At 40.9% G+C, this 27,160-nt stretch overlaps 1 protein-coding gene across 1 annotated transcript; it reads left to right on the top strand.

Annotated features, from left to right (window-relative positions):
• Positions 1–1,749: 1,749 nt before the first annotated feature.
• LOC139322852 (vomeronasal type-2 receptor 26-like) lies at positions 1,750–26,069 on the top strand. The gene is made up of 3 exons (XM_070952101.1): positions 1,750–2,055; positions 18,942–19,068; positions 25,165–26,069. Exons 1-3 carry the CDS (start codon positions 1,750–1,752, stop codon positions 26,067–26,069), a joined length of 1,338 nt encoding a protein of 445 aa, XP_070808202.1.
• The last annotated feature ends 1,091 nt before the right edge of the window (positions 26,070–27,160 follow it).

Raw genomic sequence — 27,160 nt, 5'->3', positions numbered from 1 at the left:
CGACTATGTTATTCTATGTTCTATTTCAAGTTCACCCTGTTTGCTCCCTAAACTTAGAGCATTAATGTATAGGAATTTAAGTTCTTTGTGGCTGATCCTGGGTATGCTTCCTGCATCTCTTACTTTGCATCTGAGATTTTCTTCTTTCTCTTTACTCCCTACCTTCTTATATGACTGAGTTATAGTTTTAATGACATTAGTATCTGGATATGAGATAGATAAGGTTGATGAGACTAGCGTTAAGTGTCATTAATCTAGAGCATCACCAAACTCCATAGCTCTGAGTGACCTTCCCCTGCAGTCTCTGGAGACAAGAGACCGAGTTGAAGGACAGCAGAAGTCAGTTCCCTTGTTATTGAACTGTCTTCCTCCAGCATCACTTTCAGGACATGTTCTGACAGGAAGGACCACAACCACTAGAGAACAGAATCCCAAGGGGTGTCTCTGTAATTTTTCACTCACCTGCTTTTCTCCAGCCTCTCCTCTGCATATGCAGAAAAAGCTCAGGAACCCAAGAGGAGAAGTTGCTTTTCACTGTATTTATGCCTATCTGGGCCTTTGATATCTGAAGCCATAAGCAAAGAATCTTGTATCAGAAAAGGATAAATTTCTTACGTCCAGCTCTGTGGGAACAAGTTTTGGGACAGGCAGGATCTGTGCTCTTGATTCTACATTTCTCTTCTTTCCAGATGAATGTCAGTTTGTCTCTGTCTGAATCAGAAAACGCATGGCATTTCCATCTTGTGAGAGTGCTTTAAATTCTTCCTCTTCTTCTTGTCCATTTTCAAAAAGAGGATGGGGGTTGATTCAGCCCTCAGAATTAAGGACCTCCTGCTTCTTCTTCTGATGCTGCTGGTGTCCCAGCCGGTCTTTGGGAAGCTTAGAATGAAATGCCCGCTGAGTTTGGAACACCAGGATGGAAAAAGACCATGGAGCTATTACGGGGCAGGAGACCATCTCATTAGTATAGTCAGCACTGCATCAAGAGTATTGCATATAATGTTGCCTTTCAACATGGCTCCTACTAGTTATTCTTATTTGTAAGTCATTCAGGGTAATTTATTTTTATTTGTTTGTCAAACATGTACAAGATAACAAGGATAGGTATGAAGATAAACATGAACAAAGGAAGTAAATGCAGATAAACGGGGACAGTAAGACAGGGACGGTAGGCACGGTAATGAAGTTGCATTCCCTCCATTTGCGGTTCTAACACTCTACTTCTTTTCTTCTTATTTCACTTATTTTTATACCACGGGAGCTGACTAATTCCCCAAATGATTTTGATTTCCATGGCTTCCCCCTTTTTTTTCTTTTTCTTTCTTTGAAAGCCCCATTACTGGAGTCTCATGAAGAGACTGGACAGCCATTTGTATGAAATCATATAGACTCTCCTGCTTGATCAGGGGAATGGACGAGATGACCTCCAAGATCCCTTCCAACTCTATTATTCTATGTTCTGTTCTTATTTTGTGGAAGAAAATAAAATGGGGCTGAAATTAAATTGAAGGAACTCCACATTACTTTCCACACCCAGTTCAATCCTGAATTCATGACTGAATACTGACTTTTGCTTAAGGTAGTGATGGAAGCAGTTATAGTGGCTTCAGCCCAGCCCATTTCCATATTTGTAAATAATTGATCCTTGGCTTTGGATCAATATTGGCTTAAAACTCAGTAGGGTTGTGGAGACAAAAGGTGATTAAATTTTAAATAAAGTATTTTGTTACTGCTGCTGCTGCTGTTAATATGAAGATTTTGTTTAGTAGGGATATTGATTTTTCAAGAATCCTATCCTTCATTTTCAACATTCAACTGATCAACAAGAGTCCCCAACTCCTGCACAATCTCACACTTGGCTACAACATCCATGACAACTCTTTGAGCACTTTCTGCACTTCAGAGGCCTTGCTGGACATGCTCTCCACCGGAGAAGCCAATATCCCCAACTATGGCTGTGGAAGGAAGGAGAACCTGTTGCTTCTTTTCGATGCAGCTGAGAGGGACATCTCCATCCAGATGTCAACATTAGCAGAACCTTACAAAGTCCCACAGGTTTGTGTGTGTGTCTTTTCTCCATCTGGTAAAGTGAGTGGTGGGTGTTGGTGGGTGAGCAATAGATCCAACCATATCTTCTCCATGGAATTAAGAGCTGCTTTTCTCCATATTAGCAAAAGTGTCAACTATGTTTTACTCTATTATGTTCAGGATGAAATTAACCATAAAAGGCCTGAAGAGCAATAAGGTCCCTGGAGAGGACTTTCTACTGGCTATTCAATTATTTTTTAAAAATATGTCTAGCTATGGAGTATTAGTATGTTTTTTCCACATGTTCTGCCCCAGGTATGGATCCCAAAGAACACAGCACACACAAACTCCGAACAAAACTCAGTTTACTTCAAAATGCAATCTTTTGCAAATGCAGGCTGTTAATAAAATGTTCTTAACAACCTGCCCAAAATTCCACAGATAAGATAGAGTCTTACAAGAGTTGGAGCAAAGTTTGCAGAGAAAATCGAAACTCAATGATCAGCGAACGAACAGACGAACACACATTGTTTCCTGCAGCTTTTTACAAGCTGTGTGCAAACTTAAATAGGCTAAGGGAGTGGCCAATTAGCCCCAAGCCTTACTCTTGAGGAGACCTCCTCCTGAGTAACCACTCCTGCTTTTTGGCAGCTCTGCATGCTCGTGCATTGAGAAGAGGCTCCTCCACTTCATCCTCTTCACTTAAAGGAGCCTCTGGAGGTTCTGAAGGCCCTGGCTGAATCCCTGCCTCTGTCACCACATCTTCTTCAGCCTCCTCGCTGTCCGACTCGAGCGCCGGCTGCACAGGCTGCTGGAATAACACCACACCAGCCTCCTCATCGTCGGGATCAGCAACAATCTGTGCAGGCTGCTGGCGGGCCACAACACCACATATAAATAATACTTGCTGTATTCAGTTGTATTCAAGTTGGAATAATAATGACAATGTATTAAAAAATAGAATAAAAAGGACTCTAGCAATCACAGGCCAGTTGGTGTAACAAATATTTTGTCTAAAATATATCCAGTATTCCTCTTACATAAATTTGAAACTGAGTAGAAAAAAACCTGCACTCCTTCCAGGAAAAAAAGGTTTAAGCTACAAGATTGCAATAGTGGAGAATATCTTTCGCTCAGGTGTAGGATTACCTCTCACAAGGCCCATTAGAAGACCTTCACCTTATATGACCCATACCTGACCCTTCACAAGACCCATCACAAAACCTTCTCCTGAGGTGACCCTCTCATCACACGACCTACTGACCACACAAAGCCCTTATAAGGAGAACACCAACACTGACATTGCCTAAATCCCACTGAAGTTGTTACCTAGTACATGGTTCGAAAACCAACCCAGAAGCCTGGAGAACAAGTTACAAGATATATGAATTTGCATAATAAATAATAAATTAATAGTCTAATATTGACAACAGATTTGTCTTGAAATATCTAATCATAAAGTGTCAGTTGAGTAAATTATAGTTTGCTGGCTTTATACTGTGTTTTCTCGAAAATATGATCTACCCTGAAAGTAAGTCCTAGCTTGATTTTTACATGTGTGCCAATATAAGCCCTACCCCCAAAATAAGCCCTAATTAAGACCGCACCCACTCCAGGGTGCACGGGTAAAAATTAAACTAGGGTGGGGATGAGGGGGTGGAGCTGCCCTACTACTTACCTTCGGACAGTTGCAGCCAGGCCTTGCATACCCCGACACCTGCCTTGCTGGCCCAATTCTTCTCCCTGCAAGGCTTTCCTGAAGGCCTCTGCAGCCGATAACAGAGCTCTGGATTAATCTGCTACAGAGGCCTTCAGGAAAGCGTTGCAGGCCTTGTTGGCAGCAGCAGAAGTTCCTGAAGACCTCTGACAGTGAAAAGGAGGCCAGGGGTGACACTCACAAATGAGGTGAGTCAGTGGACAACATCCCCCACTCAAAAATAAGACCTGGTGCCTTTTTTGGTGGCAAAAAAAAATATAAGACCCAGTCTTATTTTCAGGGAAACACTGTAGATGTTAGTGCAGCATTTGACACAATAAACAGAGAAATATTATGGAAGAAACTGATTGCTCTCAAAATGGCACTGTTGGCTCTGATCCAAGCCCTTTCTACAAACCTTCAGGCTCTTACTGATGGGAGCTTACAGGGAAATATCCATCCAGATGTCAACATTAAGAGGCACCTACAAAGTCTCACAGGTGTGGGTGGGTTGGCCCTGTTGGCCCTGATCCAAGCCCTTGTTTGAGAGGGAGGTTTGGGCTCTGTGGATCCATGAGAAGAAGGATTGATACTTACCAAGGGGGAAGGAAAGGATGTATATTTGAACTCTTGTTATTCAGTCTAGATATTAATGACTGTGGAAATCGGGATCGTAGAAAACACCCAGGAGCATAGAAGAGTCCAAAGGCAGATGCATGAGTAAATGTGATGAATGTATTTATTCATATAACAAAACATATTAACTATATACAAAGGCTGTCTTAATATCCATTAGGATAGGGGGCACACAGCGTGTGTGACTACCCCTATCAAAGATCATGTCTCATGGAGAACAAACGTAAAAAGAGAGCATGGTGGAAAGGTTAGAGGGGGTTTTATACTCAGTGTAAGCCCCTCCTCTCCACATAGGGGTGGGGGCACTTCCTGCCTCCACTAGTGTCTGAATGATATATGTGCCAATGGCTTGCAAATATTTGACAGTTCCCCTCCTTGCGAGCCAATGGCATGCAAACATACAAATGCAATGCACAACAGATTTTACCCTGTGAGACATAACTTTTTACACAGATCTTTGTGCCTATCTGCTGGTAGAGGTTTTGTGAAAATATCAGCTGTTTGATATTTGGTCTGACAATGTGATAAAGATATAAACCCCATCTCTACTAGTTGCCTAACATTTTGATAGCGGATATCGATATGTCTGGACCTTTTTCCCACCGCATAGGCTTTGGCAATGCCTATGGCCCCGGTGTTGTCTTCTATAATTTGGATGGGCAAAGTCGGTGGTGTCCAGATGCTAGAAATTAAGGCATCAAACCATATCAGATCGTTCCCTGCCTCTGATAAGCATGCATATTCGGCCTCAGCGGTGGAGCACGAAACAAATTTCTGTTGCCCCACATGCCAATGGATGGGTGCCTCATTTAATAGTACCAAGAAGCCCGAAGTACTCCTACGTGTCTTGGTATCTCCGGCCCAGTCCGCATCTGCGAAGCATTTTAATTGGGCCTTGTCTCTATTCTCAGGTTCCAAGCGAAGCACGTAATCTGCTGTGGTCTTGAGATACCTTAATAGCTTTTTAATGGCTAACCAGTGGAACTGGGTAGGATGTTCCACTTGTCTAGATAGCAGGTTTACGGCCAGGGCAATATCTGGACGGCTCCAGTTACTTATATATAGTAATGAGCCAATCACTGACCTAAATAGAGTATTATTTTGGAACTCTGGGCTATCCTTGTGTGCCAACCCATAATAGTCGGTCTGCATTGGGATAGCCGTTGGCTTGCTATCTTCCATTTTACATTTCACCAAGAGTTCCTCTATCTTTTCCTTTTGTGAGAGAGCAAAACCTTTTGGTGTAGTGATGATTTGTACGCCTAGGTACTTGTCCACATATCCTAAAGACTTTAGAGTGAACTTTTTTTGTAGGGTCCTGGCAAATATAATACTTCCCCCCTTGTCAGGCCCTATATATAAAAGATCATCGACATACACTAGGACTTTCTCCAGCCCCCCTTTGGTATCCCTTGTGAAGGTACATTTATCAGCTGGAGATGGATGGAAACCCAGTGATTTGAGAGTTTTAGTCAGGCATTTGTACCACAGTCTGCCTGATTGTTTGAGGCCGTACAAACTTTTCTTCAGAAGCCAGGTGTGGCCTTCCTGCTGTTGAAATCCGGGGGCACCTCTGACGTAAATTTCTTGTTTTAGATGTGCGTGTAAATAAGCAGTTTGCACATCAAATTGAAAAATGTGTTCCCCATGTGCTGCTGCGGTGACCAAAGCAGCCCTCACACTTTCCGCTCTCACGGTGGGGGAGTATGTTTCATCAAAGTCCTGCAAGTAGCGCTGTGCGTAGCCTTGTGCTACCAGCCGGGCCTTATAGAGGAGTTTGTTGTTGGGCATTGGCTTGACCTTGTAGACCCAACGGGTGCCAATTGCTTTCCTCTTTTTGGGGACTTCCATGGGGATGAAGACTTTCAATTTTTTGAGACTGTCCATTTCCCGCTCCATTGCCACCCTCCACCTGCGCTGTTCTTCCTCGGGAAGTTGGAGGACATCTGAGTACGTTTTAGGGGCCATGGTAACGCTGTTGACCGAGGCAACACAGCCAATGTCCAACCTTTTGGGTGGCACCCCTTTATTGGAGCGTTTTGACCGTCTGGGAAATTGCCACTCACCATCATCATTGTCATCCGGAGCATCAGTGTCAGAATTGGAGCTGCCGGAAGTATCTTTCCAATCAAAATGGGGCGGGCCTCTGTCCCAGGCGCTGCGAAGATATGGTCGTTTAGGTGAGGCAGGAGGTGTGAAGTCACCCAGGGATTCCTTGTCTGAATCGTCAGAGTCAGGTAGGGATTCATCACCATCTGGATCTTCGCTGGTCAGTTGCTTGGAGTTTGTTGGTTCATCCTCTTCGGGTGGTGCTGCTTGTTCAGTGTCGCTTCTAATAGGGGAATAACCGGGTTCATTGGAATGAATTTTTGACCAATTTGACCCCTCCTCAAAGGAAGCTGATCTAGAGACAATGACAAGGTTATTTTTGTCTACAAACCTAGAGGCCTTGCTGCCGGTTGCATAACCTATAAATCTGAGCCTCCTTGATGCCTTGCCCCCCTTTCTTCTGAGGTGCTTGGGAATATGGACCCAGGCATAGGAACCAAAAATTCTCAGGTGTGAGAGGCTAGGTTTCCTTCCATGGACCAGGAAGTATGGGGTTTGGTTAATGGCACTACTCCACGTCCTGTTGACTAGATAATTAGCCATTTTGACCGCTTCTGCCCAAAAAACTTGGCTCATGTCAGCATCTGCAAGTAGGCAGTTCATGACATTCTGCAGCACTCCATTTCTCCTTTCTGAAATACCATTCTCGGACAGAGTTCGAGGGGATGATTTAAAATGGAGGATGCCTCTCTCCTTCATCCACTTTTCAAAAATCTTGGATGTAAACTCAGTCCCCCTATCACTCTGCACCTGAGCGATGCACACCTTGTGTTGCGTTTGGATCTGGTTGTAAAGATATTTGAAGTTGGTAAAGACTTCAGTTTTGTCCTTTAAAATAAATACATGGCCATAACGAGAGTAATCATCTACTACTGTTAAAAAATAACGCCCCCTACCAAGGGAGGGTCTAAAAGGACCAACCAAATCCATGTGTACCAGCTGATAAGGGTACCTTGCACGACGGGAAGAGACCTTAGGTATAGCAGCAGTTTTAGATTTTGCTGCTTTACAGATGGCACATTCCAAATAGGTATTACAATTCTTTATCTTAAGCCCATCAGAAAAATCTTGCATTTTCTTAATAACCGGGAAGCTGGCATGGCCAAGCCTGCGGTGTAATATATGAGCACAATCCAAATGTAAAGGTTTACCCATGCATACTTTGTCAACCTTATGTATTTTACCATTACAAGCTTTGGTCGGTTCAGTAATGAGAGTAGGCACTGGATTAAAGGTCACCTTAGAGTTCCTCAGGGTTGGCTGAGGAGTTGTGACCTTAATGGGCTCAGCCTTAATGGCTTTGGATGTCCTGGGAGCTGGTTTAAAAGCTTCATTGGTTTTAGGTCCAGGGTCCTTGAGTTTGGACAACCTGGGGGCTGGCACAGAAGCTTTCTGCTCTATCTGGGCGTTAGCTCCCTGAGCCCTCTTGTTAGGTTTCTTGTGCCTTTTGACCTGTGCTTTTGGGGAAAAATAAGGCAAATTGTTGATTTTTACAATATCGCCAACAACACTCCCATTTTCGGAAACATAACCTCCACCCTTCTCAAAAACCAGTTTTACATTTTTATCCTCAGTCAATTTTAAGATGCTTAAAAGGTTGTTCTTGATTGAGGGAACATACAGTGCCTCTGTGACATCTCCTATACCAGGCACATTGATCACGCCTTCCCCAGTTACCTCTGCCTTGTCCCCAGTGGCAACTTTTACTGAGGACTTGAGTGGGTGTAAAACCTTAAATCGTTGCTTCGTGTTGGCTATATGCGTTGATGCACCTGAATCAAGAAGCCACAGCCCCTCAGCATCCTTTACCTGGGAGGTGTGATTGTCACTAGTGACACTACAGTATTGGTATCCTTTATGACCACCTCCCCCTCTTCCACGGCCTCTTTTATTTTTATTGTGCTTAAGTCCAGCCGTGTTGGCCCTAGAGCGAGGGCACTCCCTTTTAAAGTGACCTTGTATACCACAGTCAAAGCAGGTGGGAAGGGTATTAATCCTTTCACTTGTGTCCTGGCGCCTCCTCTGAGGCCTAGGCCTGTGATATGCCTCCTTCATTTCTTGTTGTTCCTCATCTCTGCGCCTTAAATCTTCCTCAATAAAGCGGCCAGAAAAGTATTCTATATTTCTTTGTTCCCTAGAAACCCCTTCTAGAGAAAAAATAAAGGGACTCCAGGATTTGTCTAGGGAGTTCAACATCACACTAATTAAAGTGGATTCAGAAACAGGCTCCCCCCTCTGTATAAGCTCATCCCTCATGGCTTTAAGCGTTGTCAAATGTTCCCCCATTTTGACACCAGGTCTGAGTTTATAGTTGTGGAACATTCTTGACAATCTGCTGGTTGCAGCCATATTGTCACTATGGAACAAATTATATAGGGCAGTCCAAACTTCCTGAGCTGTGAGGCCATCTGAAAGACTGGCATACAGAGCTGTGTCTATAGAACTTAACAGGGTTGTGTAAGCTCTTTTATGCAGGAACTCAATTTCAGGGCTCCAAGGTAAAGGGGGTGGTCTTTTGATCATGTCCAGAGTATTTTCTCTTAAGAGAATTATCTGAATCTCTTTACACCATTTTTTAAAATTCTGACCACTTAAATGTAATTTTTCAAAATTATTTGGCAAAGTTACAAAATTATTGCCATTAAACTGCATGGGGAGTTGTTCAAATGGCTGAAGAGATCCTGTTGTGAATGGCATTGGGATCCCTAAGCCTGGGATCGATTGCTTAGGTCTGGCTCCTTTTTGTAGTCCTTCTGTAGTTTGAAGCAACTGGGCACGTGCAGGAAATGGAGCATGCTCCAAAGCCTTTTCTTGTTGGAGCTCCGATCTCCCTCTCTGAGCTCTGAAGTCAGGTCTGGCTGGAGCTTCAATATAGGGCCGGACATCAGCGATGTGGCGGGGAAGCCTTGGAGGAGTGGGAAGAAGGCCTGGAGATCTTTCTGGAGACTGGAGGCCCATCAGACGAGGTCCATGGGCTGGATAGGCCTGGAAATGTCTCTGGATCTCCTCTTCTCCATCAGAGGAGCAGGATTGCAGCTCCGGATCATCCCAGCAGGGCCGGAAAGGTGCGGAGGCCTCAGCCTGGGCCTCCCTGGAGCATTCAGTGAATGGTGAGCGCCTCTGCAGTGGGGGGTGGGAGGCTGCAGGTCCATCTGGGTTCCTCCGGGGGTGGGAGGTTGGATTTGGGGCCCTCCTTGAGTGGGCAGCTGGGTCTGGGGCCTCGGGGGGGCCAGTGGGTGGTTGCTCCATTAGTTGCAGGGCAGCGACCAGGGCCTCTATGGCCTCTTTGATGTTTGCCATGGCAGGCGGGGCCTGGCAAGGGCCTTGTGGGCTCGGAGTGGTCTTCTGGGCCCCTGGAAGGCTGAACTGACTGGCTGGCGTTGTAGGCCTGGGCTGGGGAGCTGGGGAGGGCCTGGCTCGTGGTTCTGGCAAAGTGCCCAGGGGAGCAGCCATCTTGGAGGAAGTTGCCTCCGGAAGTGGCCTGGCGGCCATTTTGTTTGGCGGGAAACTGGGTGGGGGGGCAGTCTCTCTGGCGGCAGGCGCCATCTTGGAGAGATCAGGCAGGGGAGTCCTTACCGGGATGGCAGGCATCTCTGGTGCTGCCTCCTCAGGCCTCTTTCTGGCTGCTGCCCTTGTCCTCAGGAGGAAGGCGAGCGCTGCTCTGCACTCCTCTTCTGACATCTCAGCCACTTGCCTGTCCAGGCTTTCATCTGGTCCTTCTGCCCCCTCTTCGTCAGTGCTGAAGAAGCCTTCTCCAGCATCGCTTGGCTCGGCCCCTGGGATCTCTTGCTGCATCTGGGTGGCCTCTGGCTGCCAGGGTGTAGCAGGATGGAAACCCCCTTCAATGTTTTCCATCGTTGATTCAGACTGGGGCTGCTGTGAAGTTCTCCTCCGTTGAGGGCCTCTGGTCACAACAGGGGAGCTTCTCTCACAGGTTATTTTGGAGGGCATCTCGCCTTTTCAACAGCTCCTGGAGTGGAGTTCTGCAACCATCCTCTGCTACCATTCTGTGGAAATTGGGATCGTAGAAAACACCCAGGAGCATAGAAGAGTCCAAAGGCAGATGCATGAGTAAATGTGATGAATGTATTTATTCATATAACAAAACATATTAACTATATACAAAGGCTGTCTTAATATCCATTAGGATAGGGGGCACACAGCGTGTGTGACTACCCCTATCAAAGATCATGTCTCATGGAGAACAAACGTAAAAAGAGAGCATGGTGGAAAGGTTAGAGGGGGTTTTATACTCAGTGTAAGCCCCTCCTCTCCACATAGGGGTGGGGGCACTTCCTGCCTCCACTAGTGTCTGAATGATATATGTGCCAATGGCTTGCAAATATTTGACAATGACTTACCTGCACTAATAAAGGATCTTGAAGTACACATATCTAAGGAGTTAAATACATGTTGAAACACCCTGGTTTACTCTGAGGATACTATTAACATTCTTGTATGTTGGATTGTGCAGGCTGTTAAGAAGACATGTCTCCTACTGACATAATTATTGCATGATTATTGTCAAAGTTATGATCTTCAGAAAATAAAACCACAGCCATAGGTGCCTAATTTATTTTGAGCCAATAGAGCAAGTAGTGCCTTTGCTTACATAGGGGTAGTTTTCATGGAGACTGGATATTGCTTCCTCATCATCCAAGGAGCCACTTACAGAAAGGGCATGAGTGAATTTCCTACTGCACTTAACCTTAAAAAAAAAGTAGCTATCCATCTTTCTTCCGATTTATGAAAGTATGTAATGCTAAAGTTAGTCCCAAGCTCTTATATCAAACTGAAGTTTGGGGCTTTAATAGATGTCACCAGTGGAACAAACCCAACCACAGAATCTGTCGAGTATTTTGAGGGTAGACAAAATGACAAAAGGAGGGAGAATCCGGAAGCGGCGCGGTGTGACTGGCTGGGAAAATGCCAGGCTCCGACGAGCTTGGCAAAAACCAGCCATACAAACTGACACTGGGGGGTCTTCGGACTGAAGCTGTCCTGTAGGGACAGTGAAGAAAGAGAGGCAGCTCAGTGTCTAAAGAGGGACAGGCAAGTCCCTTGGATAGCCTGAGAAACTCTCTCCGAGCTGGTGTCGGGGAGCGGCGATCAGAGTGAATCGCCATGAAGCTGGAGCCTCTGGAGCAAGTGATGTGCAGAGTGGTGAGTGATTAGCTAACCCACAGACAATAAAAAGAAAACTCTAAATATTTTTAACTATTAAGCTATTACTAAAATTACCCCGGCGTGGAAATTGCAGCTAAATAGCGGCGGGGGGAGATGGCGGATGGAAAGAGAAAGTGAGAATGATAAGCGTGCCATAGAAGAACCCGAATAAAGAATAAAGAATAAAAAGTGATTGATAAATGGAAATGTAAATCTGGAACTTGGATTCAATTTGGATTGGATTATAAACTGATTGGTGATATATAAAGGTGAAGGAAGATGTGAAAACTGGCTTTTTTCTCTTTTATGACTCGGTAAAAACAGATGTGGATTACAAATAAAATGGCGATTTGTTAATTACTCAAGTGGAACTGTGGATTATAGAGAGACATTTGCAGGAGAAGGAAGAGCATGACATGGAATTGTTTACTTTGAGAAAACCTTTGAAGAAATGAGGGAAAAAAAATAAAACCTTGAACCTTTAAAGAGATAACTGGCGAGAACTAAGGAAGATATGTTTTGCCTAGACTTTGATGATTATAAAAGAGGGACCTCAATGCGACTTAAAACTGGAATAATTCAACCCGGAAAGAATAAAATGGAACAGGAACTTAATGAACTGATAAAGATGATGTGTTTGGAAATAAAGGAAATGATTATAAATTTGCATGGAAAATCGAAATCTGAGGAGGCAAAGACAGAGTTAGAATGCACTGAAGATGAAAAGGAAATGACTAATGAGAAACAAGAAAGAGAGATGGATAATGAAGAAGACAAAGACAAAGAGACTGACTATGGAAAATTAAACAATTGTAATATTAAGTATGGACAAAAAGAAAAGAAACAAAGAAGGAAAAGAGGGTGGAACAGGAAAAATATAAAAAACTTAAATGATTACACTGAGATTTACAGTGGAAAAATAAGAAAGATGGAAAAGAGATGGAAAATAATAAGAAATAAAGGACAAAATAAAAGATTTTATGATTTTAAAATACAAAATAAACATACTGGGATTAACAATGAAAAGATACAAAAAAGGAAAGCGAAAGGAGAAACAATGGGAAATATAGGGCAGAATAGGAGAGTGCAGAAATTTAAAATACAAAAGAAAGGAAGAAAAAGGGAAAACAAAAGGCAAAGAAGGAAAAGAGGCTGGAGGAGAAGAAAAAATATTAAAAACATAAAAGATTACACTGGGATTTACAGTGGAAATATAAGAAAGAGGGAAAAGGGATGGAAAACAATGGGAAATAAAGGGCAAAGATTTCACGATTTTAAGATACAAAATATTAATAATGAAAAGATACGAAAAAGGAAATGAAAAGTAGAAACAAAGGGAAAACTGTAATAAATGTCACATGCTCAATAATATTGGAGGTTTATAGAATGATAAGTTTTAACAATATGAATAAATTAGTTGGGGGAAAGGTAATATTTGGAATATTTCAAACTATATATTTGAAACACAATTAAAAAGAGAAAAGAAGACAAATTAAAAATATTTTAAGAACTAATCGGATTGGGTAAAATGAGAAAGGATTAAGATGCGCTTTATAAATATATATATTTGCATAAGTGGAAATATATTGTTAAGTTGTTTTGAGAAATATATTTAATGATTGAAATTGAATGTAAAACTGAATGAAATTAAAATGATAAAAATGATTTAAATGTTATACTTGCAAGAAGTAAAGCAGAAAAAATATATTGGTAAAGGTAAAAAAGATAAAGAGATTAGAAAATGGTTTGAGTAAAGATTTGAAGGAAAAAAGAGAATAAGATGAAATATATGGTTAATAATTAAAAAGATGAGGGATCGGGGTTTCCTGAATTCCACAATGGAAAACATTGAATTGAAAATGAATACAGCAATAGAGAGAGATGAAGGAATTGGAAGGGAGGAGGGAGAGGGATGGAAGAGTAGGGAGGAAGGAAGGGAAGGAAAAGCAGAGTAGGAGAGAAGGTAAGACAGGGGGGAAGAGAGGAGGAGAAGGAGAAGGGAAGGGGAAGTAGAGAAGAGAAGAAGAAGGTGGGGAAAGAAAGTTGGAAGGAGAAGAGGGAGAGATTAGATTTGAGGAGAAAGATTGCTGTATAATAATAATAAAAAATAAGATGAAGTGAAAGGAAGGCAGCTCTGATCAAACAAATATAAATATATTTTAAAAAACGACAAAAGGAGGCTGCTGCCCTCAGAGCTGAATTGGGAATTTCTTCTTTATCTAAAATCAGGATATATGCCAATAGTTATTGGTGTAAAATTAAAGCTATGAAAACTGACAAACTCCCAAAATTGTGTCTGTTAGAACAGACAAGATTTCAATCAAAGACCTTTTGGATTACATTAGGAGCTGTGATCTCTCTGTCTTTTGTACAATTGGACAATAAGGCAAAAAGATTGCTGCACAAAGAATAGAGTAGAATAGAATAGAATAGAATAGAATAGAATTCTTTATTGGCCAAGTGTGATTGGACACACAAGGAATTTGTCTTTGGTGTATACGCTCTCAGTGTACATAAAAAGAAAATATACATTTGTCAAGAATCATAAGGTAAACACTTAATGATAGTCATAGGGAACAAATAAGCAATCAGGAAACAATCGCTATCAATATCAATAGTAAGAATACAAGCAACAAAGTTACAGTCATAAGTGGAAGGAGATGGGTGATGTGAATGAAGAGAAAATTAATAGTAAGTGCAGACTTAGTAAATAGTTTGACAGTGTTGAGGGAATTATTTGTTTAGTAATGGCGTTCGGGAAAAAACTGTTCTTGTGTCTAGTTGTTCTGATGTGCAGTGCTCTATAGCATCGTTTTGAGGGTAGGAGTTGAAACAGTTTATGTCCAGGATGTGAGGGATCTGTAAATATTTTCACAGCCCTCTTTTTGACTCATGCAGTATACAGGTCCTCCATGGAAGGCAGGTTGGTAGCCATAGTTTTTTCTGCAGTTCTAATTATCCTCCGAAGTCTGTGTCTGTCTTGTTGGGTTGCAGAGCCAAACCAGGCAGTTACAGAGGTGCAGATGACAGTCTCAATAATTCCTCTGTAGAACTGGATCAGCAGCTCCTTGGGCAGTTTGAGCTTCCTGAGTTGGCGAAGAAAGAACATTCTTTGTTTTTTGATGACGTTTTTGATGTTACATGTCCATTTTAGATTTTGTGATATGGTAGAACCTAGAAATTTGAAGGTCTCTACTGTTGATACTGTGTTGTCTAGTATTGTGAGAGGTGAAAGTATGGAATCTAGCATATAGAGGCAGAGAAAGACATTGCAATAATCAGAAGTAACATATAATACAGCCCTTTATTGGAACAAAATATTTCAGTTGAAACTTGCATATGTTGATTCTAATTGCAGTAAGTTGTAGAGGTGATACAGAAATAAAATTTGCATTTTTGTTACTATTTGTTTCTTGTATTCTATTTTTATATATTGTTTTATCAACACTCTTTAATATTTTAAATAATGGCTAGTCAATAATAAATTATTTTAATATGTACATAAGAACCAGGGAGGATTTATTAAAAGCTAATATTTTGGACTTGATTTGATCCCAAGCATAACACAGAATTCCTCATTGCTTTTTCAGATCAGGATTGAAACTGCTTCAGAGGCTCTGAGTGATAAAAGCCAATTCCCCTTTTTCCACCAGATGCTCCCCAAAGAAGGATTCCACTACCCAGCAATTGTCCAACTGCTCCTCCATTTCAGATGGACCCTGATTGGCCTTTTTGCTTCAGACTCAGAAAAGGGAGAGAATTTCATGAGGACATTTACTCCTATGCTTGTCAGGAATGGAATTTGTGTTGTTATATCACAACTATTCACAATAACTGGTCATACAGCAACCCTCAGCGATGCCATCTTGAAATGGAGACAAGTCAATGTCTTTGTTCACTTCATAGAATTTGTTTCCATTTGGGACAGAATTCTTCCTTTCCATTTAACACTTAGGCGTTTGCCAGGACCTATTGAAGGGAAAGTCTGGATCCTCACAACTTTTGCAGTGTATACAATCACAAAACACAGACTTCTCAAATACATACATAGTATTTGGAGCTTTCGTTACCTGACAAAAGAAAGGCCAATAGATGATGCCTTTGAATGCAATTTATTTGTGGAAGATCAGTTTCAAGATCATTATTTTCACTGTTCTTTTTCAAAGACTGTCTTTTCTGTCAAAGGCTGCAGAAGATGCACCCAGAAAGCCCCACTGGAGACCCAGGAGAAAAGGAACAGAAAAAAGATCACAAATTACCATCATTACTACAGTATAATTAAGACTCTGGCCCACGCCTTGAATGCTGCATATCCCTCCAGATCGAGGAGAAGGAAGGAGGGTAAAAAGATCTTGGGGATTCCAAGGCTGCAGCAGTGGCAGGTATGGGATCCCAATATGGATCTATTAATCTTAATTCATTTGGAGAAGGAATCCAAAGGAGAAGGAAAGGGACCATCTCAACCTACTTATGCTACAAAAGGCCAATAGATTTGGCCAATCTAATTGTATGGCACACACTGTCAAAAGTTTGACTTTTCTTAACAGCAACCTCAATATTCTTAACCACACAAACATCTATGTTACAAACACTGAGAACTCGATTGGGTTTAGATTGCTGGGGACAGAAATGTTTTGTATCAATTAACTCTCTGTCTCCATTATTCAGTTCAAATGTTTCTCCAGAAAACCCCTGAATTTAGTACGAAGGAACTCAGTCCCTTTCGTTGATGGATGCAAGCCATCTCTTTTGTACAACTTTTGATCAGACCAACTGCAAACCTCATGACTAACATAAAACCTCCTGCTTTATACCACTGCTTTAGCCTCACATTGAACTCCATCATAAGTGAGAATGACTTTTCAAATAGAGAGAATTAATGCTGCTTAGGGAAGAATCAGATAAGAGGGGGGATGCGAAAGAAGAAGAGAAATTCCCTATTTTTTCAGTCTGCAAAAAAGAGTTGGTGGGAGACTTGTACTTTCAGACTTACAACATTCTGTTTATGGAGAATTACAATCAAGTAGAACAAGCTCATGTGGTCACGTTTCCCATCTGCATTGACAGGGAGAAGATTAGCCTGAGAACTTTCTTCTTGACAAATTGATGCTTCCTGGGAATCAACCTCTTGTTTTTAAGTTCATAAACTCTTTTTTTCTGTTGTTCAGTTCATTTGTCACCTGCACTAGAATGTTCCCTATAATTGACCAATTATATTTGGTCAATATACATTTTGTCAATATATGATTGACAAATTTTTCCCAGCCTTTTTTGTTCACCTATGGTGGTAACACATGTTCTCATAAATAAGGATATTTGCAAGATAGAACAATTGAAGAAAGATAAGAAACAGAGTTTTCTGCTTTTAAAATTCCTGAACACTAGTTTCACCTCTTTCTGGAGAAGAATGAATTTTGCAATATTTCCAACTTTAACCTCTATTTGGACCAAAATGAAGATATAGTAGGAGATCTGATCATCTGGTGCTTGTTGGTTCTCCCCACGAAGGATGCCATCCAAGGGCAACTGGGGACTTTTCAAAGACAGAGAGTTTCAATCAGACAAGATGCTCTTTCACGGCTAAAGTTGCTCAACAAGGTGGGAGAAAGTTTGGTGTCTTTTCTCTGTTTTCCAAAGCTTGAGGACCCATTTCAAGTGGGCAAAACCTAGAGTCTCCAGGGTGGTTGGCCTTCACTAAGAATTGAATTTGGGAATTAGAAACCTGTTTTCTTAGACTTAGGATTGGAGTCTGAGGATTGGGCCCATTGGGAAATAAGCTTCATCATGTCCTGCTTGGGAAAAAGTGTCCCCTGAATGGGCAGGTTCATAATCTGGGATGTTCTTAAGGAGAAGTTATCCCTGGTCAGAGTTATCCCTGTCTCTCTTTCACCCCCTTGGGATAGAGCAATGGGCCTCCTGCTCCTAGGAAGGAGGTCCAAGGCTATCATTTCACATGAAATCACAATGGCTCTTAGCTGACCCAGACAGCTAAAGCACTGAAACAAGATTTTGGTCCAAAGAAAAGTCCTTCCTCATATTGGAAATAACAAGGGAGAATTTGAAGGGAAACAACTACTTGGATTTGGCCTTTGGCTATTAGGAGGGTTCTTCATCCAGAAACTCCCTGAATGCCATTGTTTATCTTGAGTGTTAGCTACCTTAATGTCAGGCTTGTCCTGACTTGAGCACTTAAGAAAGAAAGACCCTCGACTCCATTCCTGAAGTGAAAGGTTTACTTGTACTAAAGTCAAGCGGTTACTGCATAAGCAAAGCTGGATCTGAATATTCCTGCGCAAAGACTGCATTTTTTCTCTTCCCTGCCCCGCCCTTGACCAATCCATCAGTGTCCAATGATATTCAAATTAGATGTTTTGGGAACGGCTTTGCCGTTTGGGGTTTCTTTGGTGGAGTTCTGCATTCCGTTTTCACAGCTTCGTCCTTGATTGGGTGGTTTGTTCTGGATTGACACCTCTGGGTCCAGTCACCCTGTCGTTCCCTCCCTCCCCCCAAACTTCCCTCCTTCCCTGCATTTTATGGCAGGATGCCAGCGAAGCAGAAAATGCTGAAGATGGCAGACCTTACAGTTAAAGCTCCTTGACTCTTGGGTCTCTCTTTCCATGCCAGTTGGTGTCACCTAATTGTAGTTCTTCAGCAGACAGGACCTTGTCTTGGATAACTAGATGGACCTTCAAAATGCCCCTTCATTCTCATGTCCCATCTGCTCCAGCAAAAGATGCCTGTTGGAGGGACCCATTCTTATGACCTCCATCTCATCTCACTAAGTTCTAGAAATTAGACAGTTTTAGTCTCATTTCAGCAGCATGGCAGCCATAGGAATTGAAGAAAAAAAAATAGAAAAAAACCATCTTTTTTTAATGCTGACAGCCTTAATCTATAAGGAAATTTATATTTTATCTTAACTAGGAGACTGTTTTGGATAACTTTCAAAGCTTGGCAATGTTTTATGTAGTCCAGTTAAAGATCAAGATTTTCTCTTTATTCTTTACTCTTAACTCTTTACTCTTAAAGAGAAATCTTTAATTTTTTTCTCAATTCCATCCCTCCAGTTTTTATTAAGTAGAAAGGTTCTTTATTGCAATTGGATATGCAAGAAGCAAAAAGGAGGAACTAAATCAAGAATCTGCCACTGTTATGTCTCCTACATCTGTTAGGAACTAGTCTGAGATTTCATACTTACCTAAGTGATGACCAGAGGCTACTTCTCAAATGTCTGTTTCTACCTCCCTTTTCCATGGATGGAGAGTCCTAACATCTTTTCTTTGCCATTCCTTGTTTTTCTGCTCAGTCTCTGCCTCAGTCCAAATGTGTGGAAAGTTGTCATCCTGGATTTGTCATGAGGGCTCGAGAAGGAGAGCCAGTTTGCTGCTACGACTGTGTTCCTTGTCCGGAGGGGACCTTCTCCACTCAGGAAGGTGGGTCACACTGAGGAAAATGTGAAACTGGATTCAACCAGAGTATATTCATGAAAGTGGAAATTGGAAAAAAAAAAGAGTGAAGGTCAATTGTTTTCTTGTTAATTCAAAATACACAGTTTCTCAGGATATCTCTCGATTAAATAGACTTTACAGGTTTTAGAAAACAATATTCTCATTGTTGCAATATTTTCAGGATCAGACTCAATAAAGATAATAGAAGTTAGAGATTTAAATATATTTCTCTTTAATCATAATAGGCATTCTATATTCGCTGAATATTCAAGATAGAAGCAAGGAAAATGGGGAGGATGGCTCCTTATATATACAAGGGGTGGAGCCAGGAATGGGAGTGGTAAATTATGAATACATTAAAGTCCAAAGAATAAGTTAACCCCTGATGTTCCATATATACATTATTTACACATTAGAGAATAAGGCATTTACATCTGACAAATCCCCCTCTAAATGCCGGTTCGTTATACAACACCAGTTACATTCAGATTCAGGACAATATAATACATATAATTTAGAAGTTAAATATTTGTGTTGTTTAGAAGGTAAGGGTTTTGTTAATATATCAGCTAATTGTTCAGAAGTATCACAATGTATTGCTTTGATGAATCCGTCTTGAGATAGTTGTCTCACGTGCTTAAATTTTATATCAATATGCCTGGACCTTTGTCCAATTGCATCGGATCTAGATATTTCAATGGCCGCTTTATTGTCTTCATGCATAATAAATGGTAAAGTAGGTTTCTTCCAAACATCTGTGATCAAATCATTGAACCATACAAGGTTATTTGCAGCTTTAGACAAGCAAACATATTCCGCTTCTGTGGTAGAAGTGGCTACCAGTTCTTGTTTACCAGTATACCAGTAAACTGGACAATCGTTCAATAGAAAAACATAACCAGAGGTACTCTTTCTGCATGATGTATCACCAGCCCAATCTGCATCAGCATAACAAGTAATTTTTGGTTCTTTGTCATTATTTGGTTCCAATATTAAACAAAAATCTAATGTACTTTTCAGATATCTTAAAATTCTTTTGACAGCTTCCCAATGATACAAGGTTGGTTTGCTAACATATCTTGACAATAAATTGAGAGGTAATGCAATATCTGGCCTAGTCCAATTAGATATATAAAGAAGTGAACCTATAACTGATCTGTAAAATGTGTTGTCTTTAAACTCAGGGGAAGATTCATCAGCGTTTCTAAGAAAATCGGTTTGCATAGGTGTGTCACATGTTTTGGCATTATTTAAGTTACATTTGTTTAGGAGTTCAATGATTTTATCTTTCTGAGTAAGTTTGAATCCCCTTTTAGTTTTGTTAATTTGTACACCAAGGTATTTATTCACTCTACCTAGTGATTTCAATGAGAAATGTTCGTTTAACTTATTTACAAAGATTTCCCTGCTCTCTTTATGCTTTCCAATATATAAAATATCATCCACATAAATTAATACAAATTCAATATGATCATTACTCTTTTTTACAAAGAAACAGTTATCAGCAGTGGTGGCGTTGAAATCCATGGTCTTAAGTACTTTTACCAAACAATCGTACCATCTTTTGCCAGATTGCTTCAATCCGTACAGACTCTTATTTAATAACCAAATTTCGTTCTTATTAGTGTATTGACTGTGTGGTGCTCTTACATATATTTCCTTATCTAATTTTGCGTGTAAGTATGCAGTCTGTATGTCATATTGAAACACGTCCAGATTGAGTGCAGATGCTACTACAAGAGCTGTTTTGACACTCTCTGTTCTCACTGTTGGTGAATAAGTGTCAGTATAGTCTTCTGGATATTTTTGTGCATAACCTTGTGCAACTAGTCTGGCCTTGTATAAGTTATTACCTCCTTCCAAATTCTTAATTTTATAAATCCACCTGGTACCTATAATTGTTTTATCCTTAGGTGCGATCGCAGGTGTGAATACATTTAATCCTTGTAAACTTTCCATCTCTTTTTCCATAGCTAGTTCCCATTTTTCTCTTTCTTCACGGGGAAGTTTCAATACTTCCTCATATGTATTAGGTGTTATTTGTTCTCCATCCATATGCATTATGTAATCTTTGTATTTATTTGGTATTTGGTTTCTATTGTTTCTAATATTTCTTTCAGGTTTGCTATGGTTGTCATGCAAATATCTGGCTTCCTTTTTTGTTAATGTGTCTGTCTTTATTTTATGCTGACTATTTGTCCAAGTTTTGGTTTTGTTCTTACTTTTGTTAATATTTTGATTTTCTGTTGTTCCTTCCTCGCAAGATATATTATCTTTGCTTTTATTAGGAAATATTTCATTAAGGTGCAATTTAGACCAATTGGCCTGCTCATGGAACACAGCTGTTCTGGATACTATAAATTTGTTATTATTATCAATGAATCTGTACCCTTTGGTTCCAGTTTCGTATCCCATGAATCTTAATCTCCTGGATACGTTTTCTCCCTTTCTCCTCAATTGTTTAGGTATGTGTACGTCTGCAGTAACTCCAAATATGTGCATGTGTGCTAATTTGGGTTTTCTATTGTACATCACCTCATATGGTGTCTTATTCACAATACTGGACCATGTTCTATTTTGAGTGTAATTTGAATAATGTAAGGCTTCTGACCAAAATTGTTTGCCTAAACCAGCATCCTCTAATGTGCATCTAATCATGGTTTGTAGTGTGGAATTCTTTCTCTCTGCAATCCCATTTTGAAATGCAGAAAATGGATTGGACGTGAAATGTAGCATCCCTCTATCCTTTAACCATTGGGAGAATTCTTTAGACATGAATTCACATCCCCTATCTGTCATAATTTGTTTTATTCTGATATTATGCTGTGTTTCTATGCGTTTGTAGAATTCCTTAAATTTCTGAAAGGTTTCATCCTTGTGCTTTAATGTGTAAACAAAACCATAGCGACTGTAATCATCCACTATTGTTAGGAAGTAACGTTTTCTATAGGTAATTGATGGAGTTAATGGACCAACTAAGTCCATATGTACCAAATCAAAAATATTGTTAGTTGATCTGTTAGATTTTTTTGGTCTGGGACTGGTTTTTAGTTTGGTGGATTTACATACTGAGCATTCCAAATAATTTTCACAATTTTTTATTTTGACACCTTCTGCGTGTTCAGTCATTTTTTGTACTACGGGAAAGCTTGCATGTCCTAACTTCCTATGTAAGATGTGAGCACACTCATCATGAATTGGTTTACCTATTTTTGGTTTCTTCTCATTGTGTGTATTTTTGTTATCATGAGTTATTTTACATTCATCATTGTCACTGTTACTGACATTTTCATCATCTGCTTCAATACAATCTTCCATATTTGAATCAATGTTATGTAACCATCTTTCTTTGGTTATCAGATAGGGTAGACCCCCTTTTATCATCACAGTACCTACATTTGTTTTGTTCTTTTCTATAGTTGCTTTCCCCTTTGAGAAAACTATATTGATGTCAGATTCTCTGCTTAGTTTTATAGCACTCAGTATGTTGTGAGGTATTTCTGGGATTAATAATACCCCCTCTATTTTCCCTAAACCAGGCAAGGTCACATTTCCTCTGCCTAATACTTGAACCTTTTCTTGATTAGCTACCTTTATCACAAACTTATCTTCTGTAAATGAAGTTAATATACTTTTGTTGTTAGTGGTGTGATTTGTTGCACCAGAATCAATAAGCCAATTATTGTTCTCATCTTGTTGTGTTCTGGTGCTGTCTTGTTTATTTAGCCCATTTAGTGACCCAGATTTTCTCTCTTTTGAATTTTCTCTACCCCCTCTACTTTCTCTGTAATTTGGTGGACTTCTATATTTGTGTCTATCTGTGGAAGATTGTCTGTAATTGTATTTGCTCCTATATTCTGGCCTATGTCTCTCCCTTGGGACTTTGGGACAGTCTCTTCTACTGTGTTCCCTGGATCCACAATTGTGGCATCTAAAGGCCTCATTATATTTATCTTGAAAGACTACTTTCCTAAAAGATTTGTGTTCTGTTTGGTTACTGGAACGATTTTTTCTTGAATTGTCTTCTGCTATCAATTTGTTAGATAGACTTTCTATTGATAAATATCCCAAATTAATGGTATCTAAGTGTGACATAAAGCTATCCCATGATGGATCAAGTGAATTGATAATAACACTTTTCATTGTTTGATCTGAAATCACTTCCCCCCTCAATTGCAGTTCAGCTCTTATTTTGTTTAGATTTATCAAATGCTCACTTATAGAAACCCCTGGTTTCACTCTAGAAGAAAAGAAATCCTTAGACATTCTTGTGGTTGTGGCTACGCTATCGCTGTGAAATAGATTAAACATGCATTGAATTATTTCTGATACAGTTAGGTTTGGTTTGATGCTATGATACATTGCAGGAGACACGCTAGAAATTATTATGAAAAATGCTCTATGATGTAAACAATCTATTTTTAAAGTCCAAGGTCTTCTTGGAGGACTAGTTATAAAGAATAGTAAATTTTCTTTCATGAAAATAACCTGAAGCTGTTGGTACCACTCTTGTAAATTAATGCCATCAACTCTAAGCTTTGGGAAGTCACTGGGTAAGTTCCCCACATTATTTTGTCCATTACTTACAACCTGAGGCAGTCCGTGGTCTCTCAAGTGCAGGAAATTACAGAACGGCATTGGGATGCTTGTAACGAGTCTGCGCGGTTCTCTGGCCAATTCAAGTCTTTCGGGGCCGTCTACGTAGTTTTGCACATGCGCGTTGCTCATTTCTTCTTTGGCGCCGTTGTGGAAGGTTCTCTCCATTTCAGCTCTCTCGATCCGCTCCTCTTCAGATGAGTCGGTCTCTGGCTCGGTTTTTGGGGCTTTGGTGATGGCGACGGTTCTTCTCTTTCTCTTGTGTGCGCTGGCACTCGATTCTGTCTGCGGTGTAGGACGGAATCGGCATGGCTCTCTGGGCTCGGGTGTCGTCGTTTTCGAAGTCAGGATGGGAGCGTGCAGGTCTTGAGTTGTCGGTTTGATTTCTTGCTTCTTCGTTGATGTCTTGGAGATTTTCAATCTTGGCCCAAAAGCAGCAAAAAGCGTTTTCATTGCTGACTTTACTTGAGACTTTGTTAAATCGTCTTCACTTTCTGATTTTGGTTCATCTGAAGAGTTTGAGACTTCTTTTTCACTTTCTTCGTCTGATAGCGTTTTTCGCGCCAGAAATTTTGAACTGAGCGTTTTGATTGGCTCTGCTTCACTCTCTTTTGAAGTTCGTTGAAACCAAGATGGCTGCCATTCAAAATTTCGCGCGAGGTCACATCTTTTCTTTTTTACAACTATTTTCTCAGTAGTCATTTCACTCACAGTTTTTTGATCTTTGGGTTTTTCTTTAATGACGTTTTTCTCTCTCGCTGCTCCGCTGTTCCTCAGCATCTCCTGGAGGTCCGCGATGAGGCTTTCATCATTCTTTTGGCTTTTTAGTATCTTTAATATCTCTGACCTGAGTTCGTTATTTTCTATCTCAATTTCTTCCTGGTCGTTGTTTTCACTCATCAGTTCTTCTTCTTCAGTGGTGTATTCTTCGGATTCTCTCGAAATCGCATTAGTGGATTCGTTGATCATCTCTTGATCAGTTTCTATTTCTTTGCTGTAGGCCCTGGTGTTGGGCCTATCTTTCTTGGACATTTTTAATTACTTATTGAGTCAATTAACCATCCTCTGCTACCAGCTTGTTGCAATATTTTCAGGATCAGACTCAATAAAGATAATAGAAGTTAGAGATTTAAATATATTTCTCTTTAATCATAATAGGCATTCTATATTCGCTGAATATTCAAGATAGAAGCAAGGAAAATGGGGAGGATGGCTCCTTATATATACAAGGGGTGGAGCCAGGAATGGGAGTGGTAAATTATGAATACATTAAAGTCCAAAGAATAAGTTAACCCCTGATGTTCCATATATACATTATTTACACATTAGAGAATAAGGCATTTACATCTGACACTCATTTTACTCTGTTAAGCTATGCATATTGAAAAATGTTCCACTTACCACCTGTTGTCCCAAGAAGTTATTTTTTGAAATGTAAAAGATAGAATATTAAAGAAACATTCTTTAAAATTTTGATTTTCTCAGATACAGAAAAATGCACCAAATGTCCAGATGATAAATATCCAAATGAGGCCAGAGTCCAATGTATCACCAAAGTTTTAACCTTCCTGTCTTATGAAGAACATCTGGGCATCATCCTGGTCTCTTTTGCCCTACTCTTCCTCCTAACCACAGGCCTTGTTTTAATCATCTTCATTAAATACCGAGAAACTCCTATTGTCAAAGCCAACAACCGGGATCTCTCCTACATCCTCCTGGTCTCCCTCCTTCTTTGCTTCTTGTCTCCTTTTCTCTTCATTGGTCAACCAAGGAAACCCACCTGCCTTCTCCAACAAACAGTTTTCAGCATCATTTTCTCAGTTGCCATTTCTTCTCTCTTGGCCAAAACCATCACGGTGGTTCTAGCTTTCCTGGCCACAAAACCAGGAAACCGAGTGAAGAGATGGTTGGGGAAGAGCTTGGCCAACTCCATCATCCTTTCTTCTTCTGTAGTCCAAATTATCATCTGCTTCATCTGGCTGGGAGTTTCTCCCCCATTCCCTGACTCTGACCTCCACTCCCAGCCTGGAGAGATCATCCTGCAATGCAATGAAGGGGCTATTGTCATGTTCTACGTCAGCCTCAGCTACATGGGCTTCCTGGCTGCCATCTGCTTCACGGTGGCTTTCCTGGCCAGGAATCTGCCTGGGGCCTTCAACGAAGCCAAGCTGATCACCTTCAGCATGCTGGTCTTCTGCAGTGTCTGGGTGACTTTTGTGCCCACCTACCTGAGCACCAAAGGGAAATACATGGTGGCTGTGCAGGTCTTCTCCATCCTGGCCTCCAGTGCTGGTCTGCTGGGCTGCATCTTCATCCCCAAGTGCTACATTATCCTTCTGAGACCAGACCTGAACACAAAGGAGCAGCTGACAACTAGAATAAAAATATGAGACAGAAGAATTTCAACTTTTAACATGTTCCACCATTCAAATGTAGAAAATGCTCCAAGATGTTCTGCATGCATGAGTGGGCCAACTATTTTTCTTGAAATAAATAAAGGGTGTATGGAAGATTGTGGGGAGACAAATTTCTTGGAGAAATGGGAGCATGTTAGCAAGACAGAAATATAGAAGGAATGTATGGAGCAATGTTGACGCCCTCATTTCTCAGTACATTTCACCCAAACTGCTGTGGCAACGCAACTGAGATGTTTCTTTTTATTTACACAATAACTCTTTCTTGAGGGTAGCAACAATACAAGGGTGGGGAGATAACTTGAGTCTTTCTTGCTAATTATGAATATTCATGCTTACATCATCTATTAAATGAAAAATGCACCTGTATGATTATCATTTTCTCCTCTTTTCATGCAATGTATAAATATAAGTGCATCCTTCTGTCTGTAAGATTTCCTCTCACTATATTCGGGAGGGAAATTCCTCCAGTGGATCCTGAATAAATAATAACTGCAGTGAATCTGGGTTATTGGGTTATTGTTTTTTTTGGGGGGGGACCTGTGTTTCTTTCCACAGAAACTGGTGTCAGAAGTGGGATTCACAATCTTTGATCTGCCACCAAGGATAACAGATGGGGCACCCCAATAGAATGACTGTTTGGAGATTGATCCCATAACCCTTCCCACTGCCACATAAAAGCACCATTTAGGAGTGTGTGAGAGGCCACAGTCTGTGTCTAAGAGTCTCTTGTGTCTGGGAGGTTGTGGAGTGTATGTGGTCCCTTCCATCCCAAGTCTCAGCCACCCTGGCCCTGCTGTGACCTCAGCTGAGTGATGGCCAGAGGTGTCCAGGAAGCCAGGGGGAATTTGGCTTTGCGGAGTGAGTGTGACCCTCTGTGTGGAAGAATGGAGACTGACTCGGAGGCTTAATTCAAACACCCTTTTTCCTATTGTCTGGATGGAGGAATTGCCTGAGCTGATCCTAGGCAGGGAGGGAAGTGCAAGGCTCTAATCCGAAGCCATCAAGGCTGATGAGAACCGGACAAAGACCATCAGGCCATTAGGAATATCAGTAATAGAAAACAG

This window comes from Pituophis catenifer, unplaced genomic scaffold (assembly GCF_029215685.1).
Source record: "Pituophis catenifer annectens isolate HBS135680 unplaced genomic scaffold, rPitCat1.0.hap2 SCAF_11, whole genome shotgun sequence".
NCBI classification, from domain to species: domain Eukaryota; kingdom Metazoa; phylum Chordata; class Lepidosauria; order Squamata; family Colubridae; genus Pituophis; species Pituophis catenifer.
Note: the sequence above shows the minus strand (reverse complement) of the source record. Positions and strands in the feature narration are given on the sequence as shown.

What these genes read in the sequence shown, in the direction of transcription:
- LOC139322852 (XM_070952101.1), top strand. Translation starts at nt 1,750, where the DNA reads ATGAAGATTTTGTTTAGTAGGGATATTGATTTTTCAAGAATCCTATCC. An exon ending in AACCTTACAAAGTCCCACAG is followed by an intron (nt 2,056 to 18,941) that starts GTTTGTGTGTGT and finishes TTTTCTGCTCAG; the next exon opens with TCTCTGCCTCAGTCCAAATG. An exon ending in GACCTTCTCCACTCAGGAAG is followed by an intron (nt 19,069 to 25,164) that starts GTGGGTCACACT and finishes TGATTTTCTCAG; the next exon opens with ATACAGAAAAATGCACCAAA.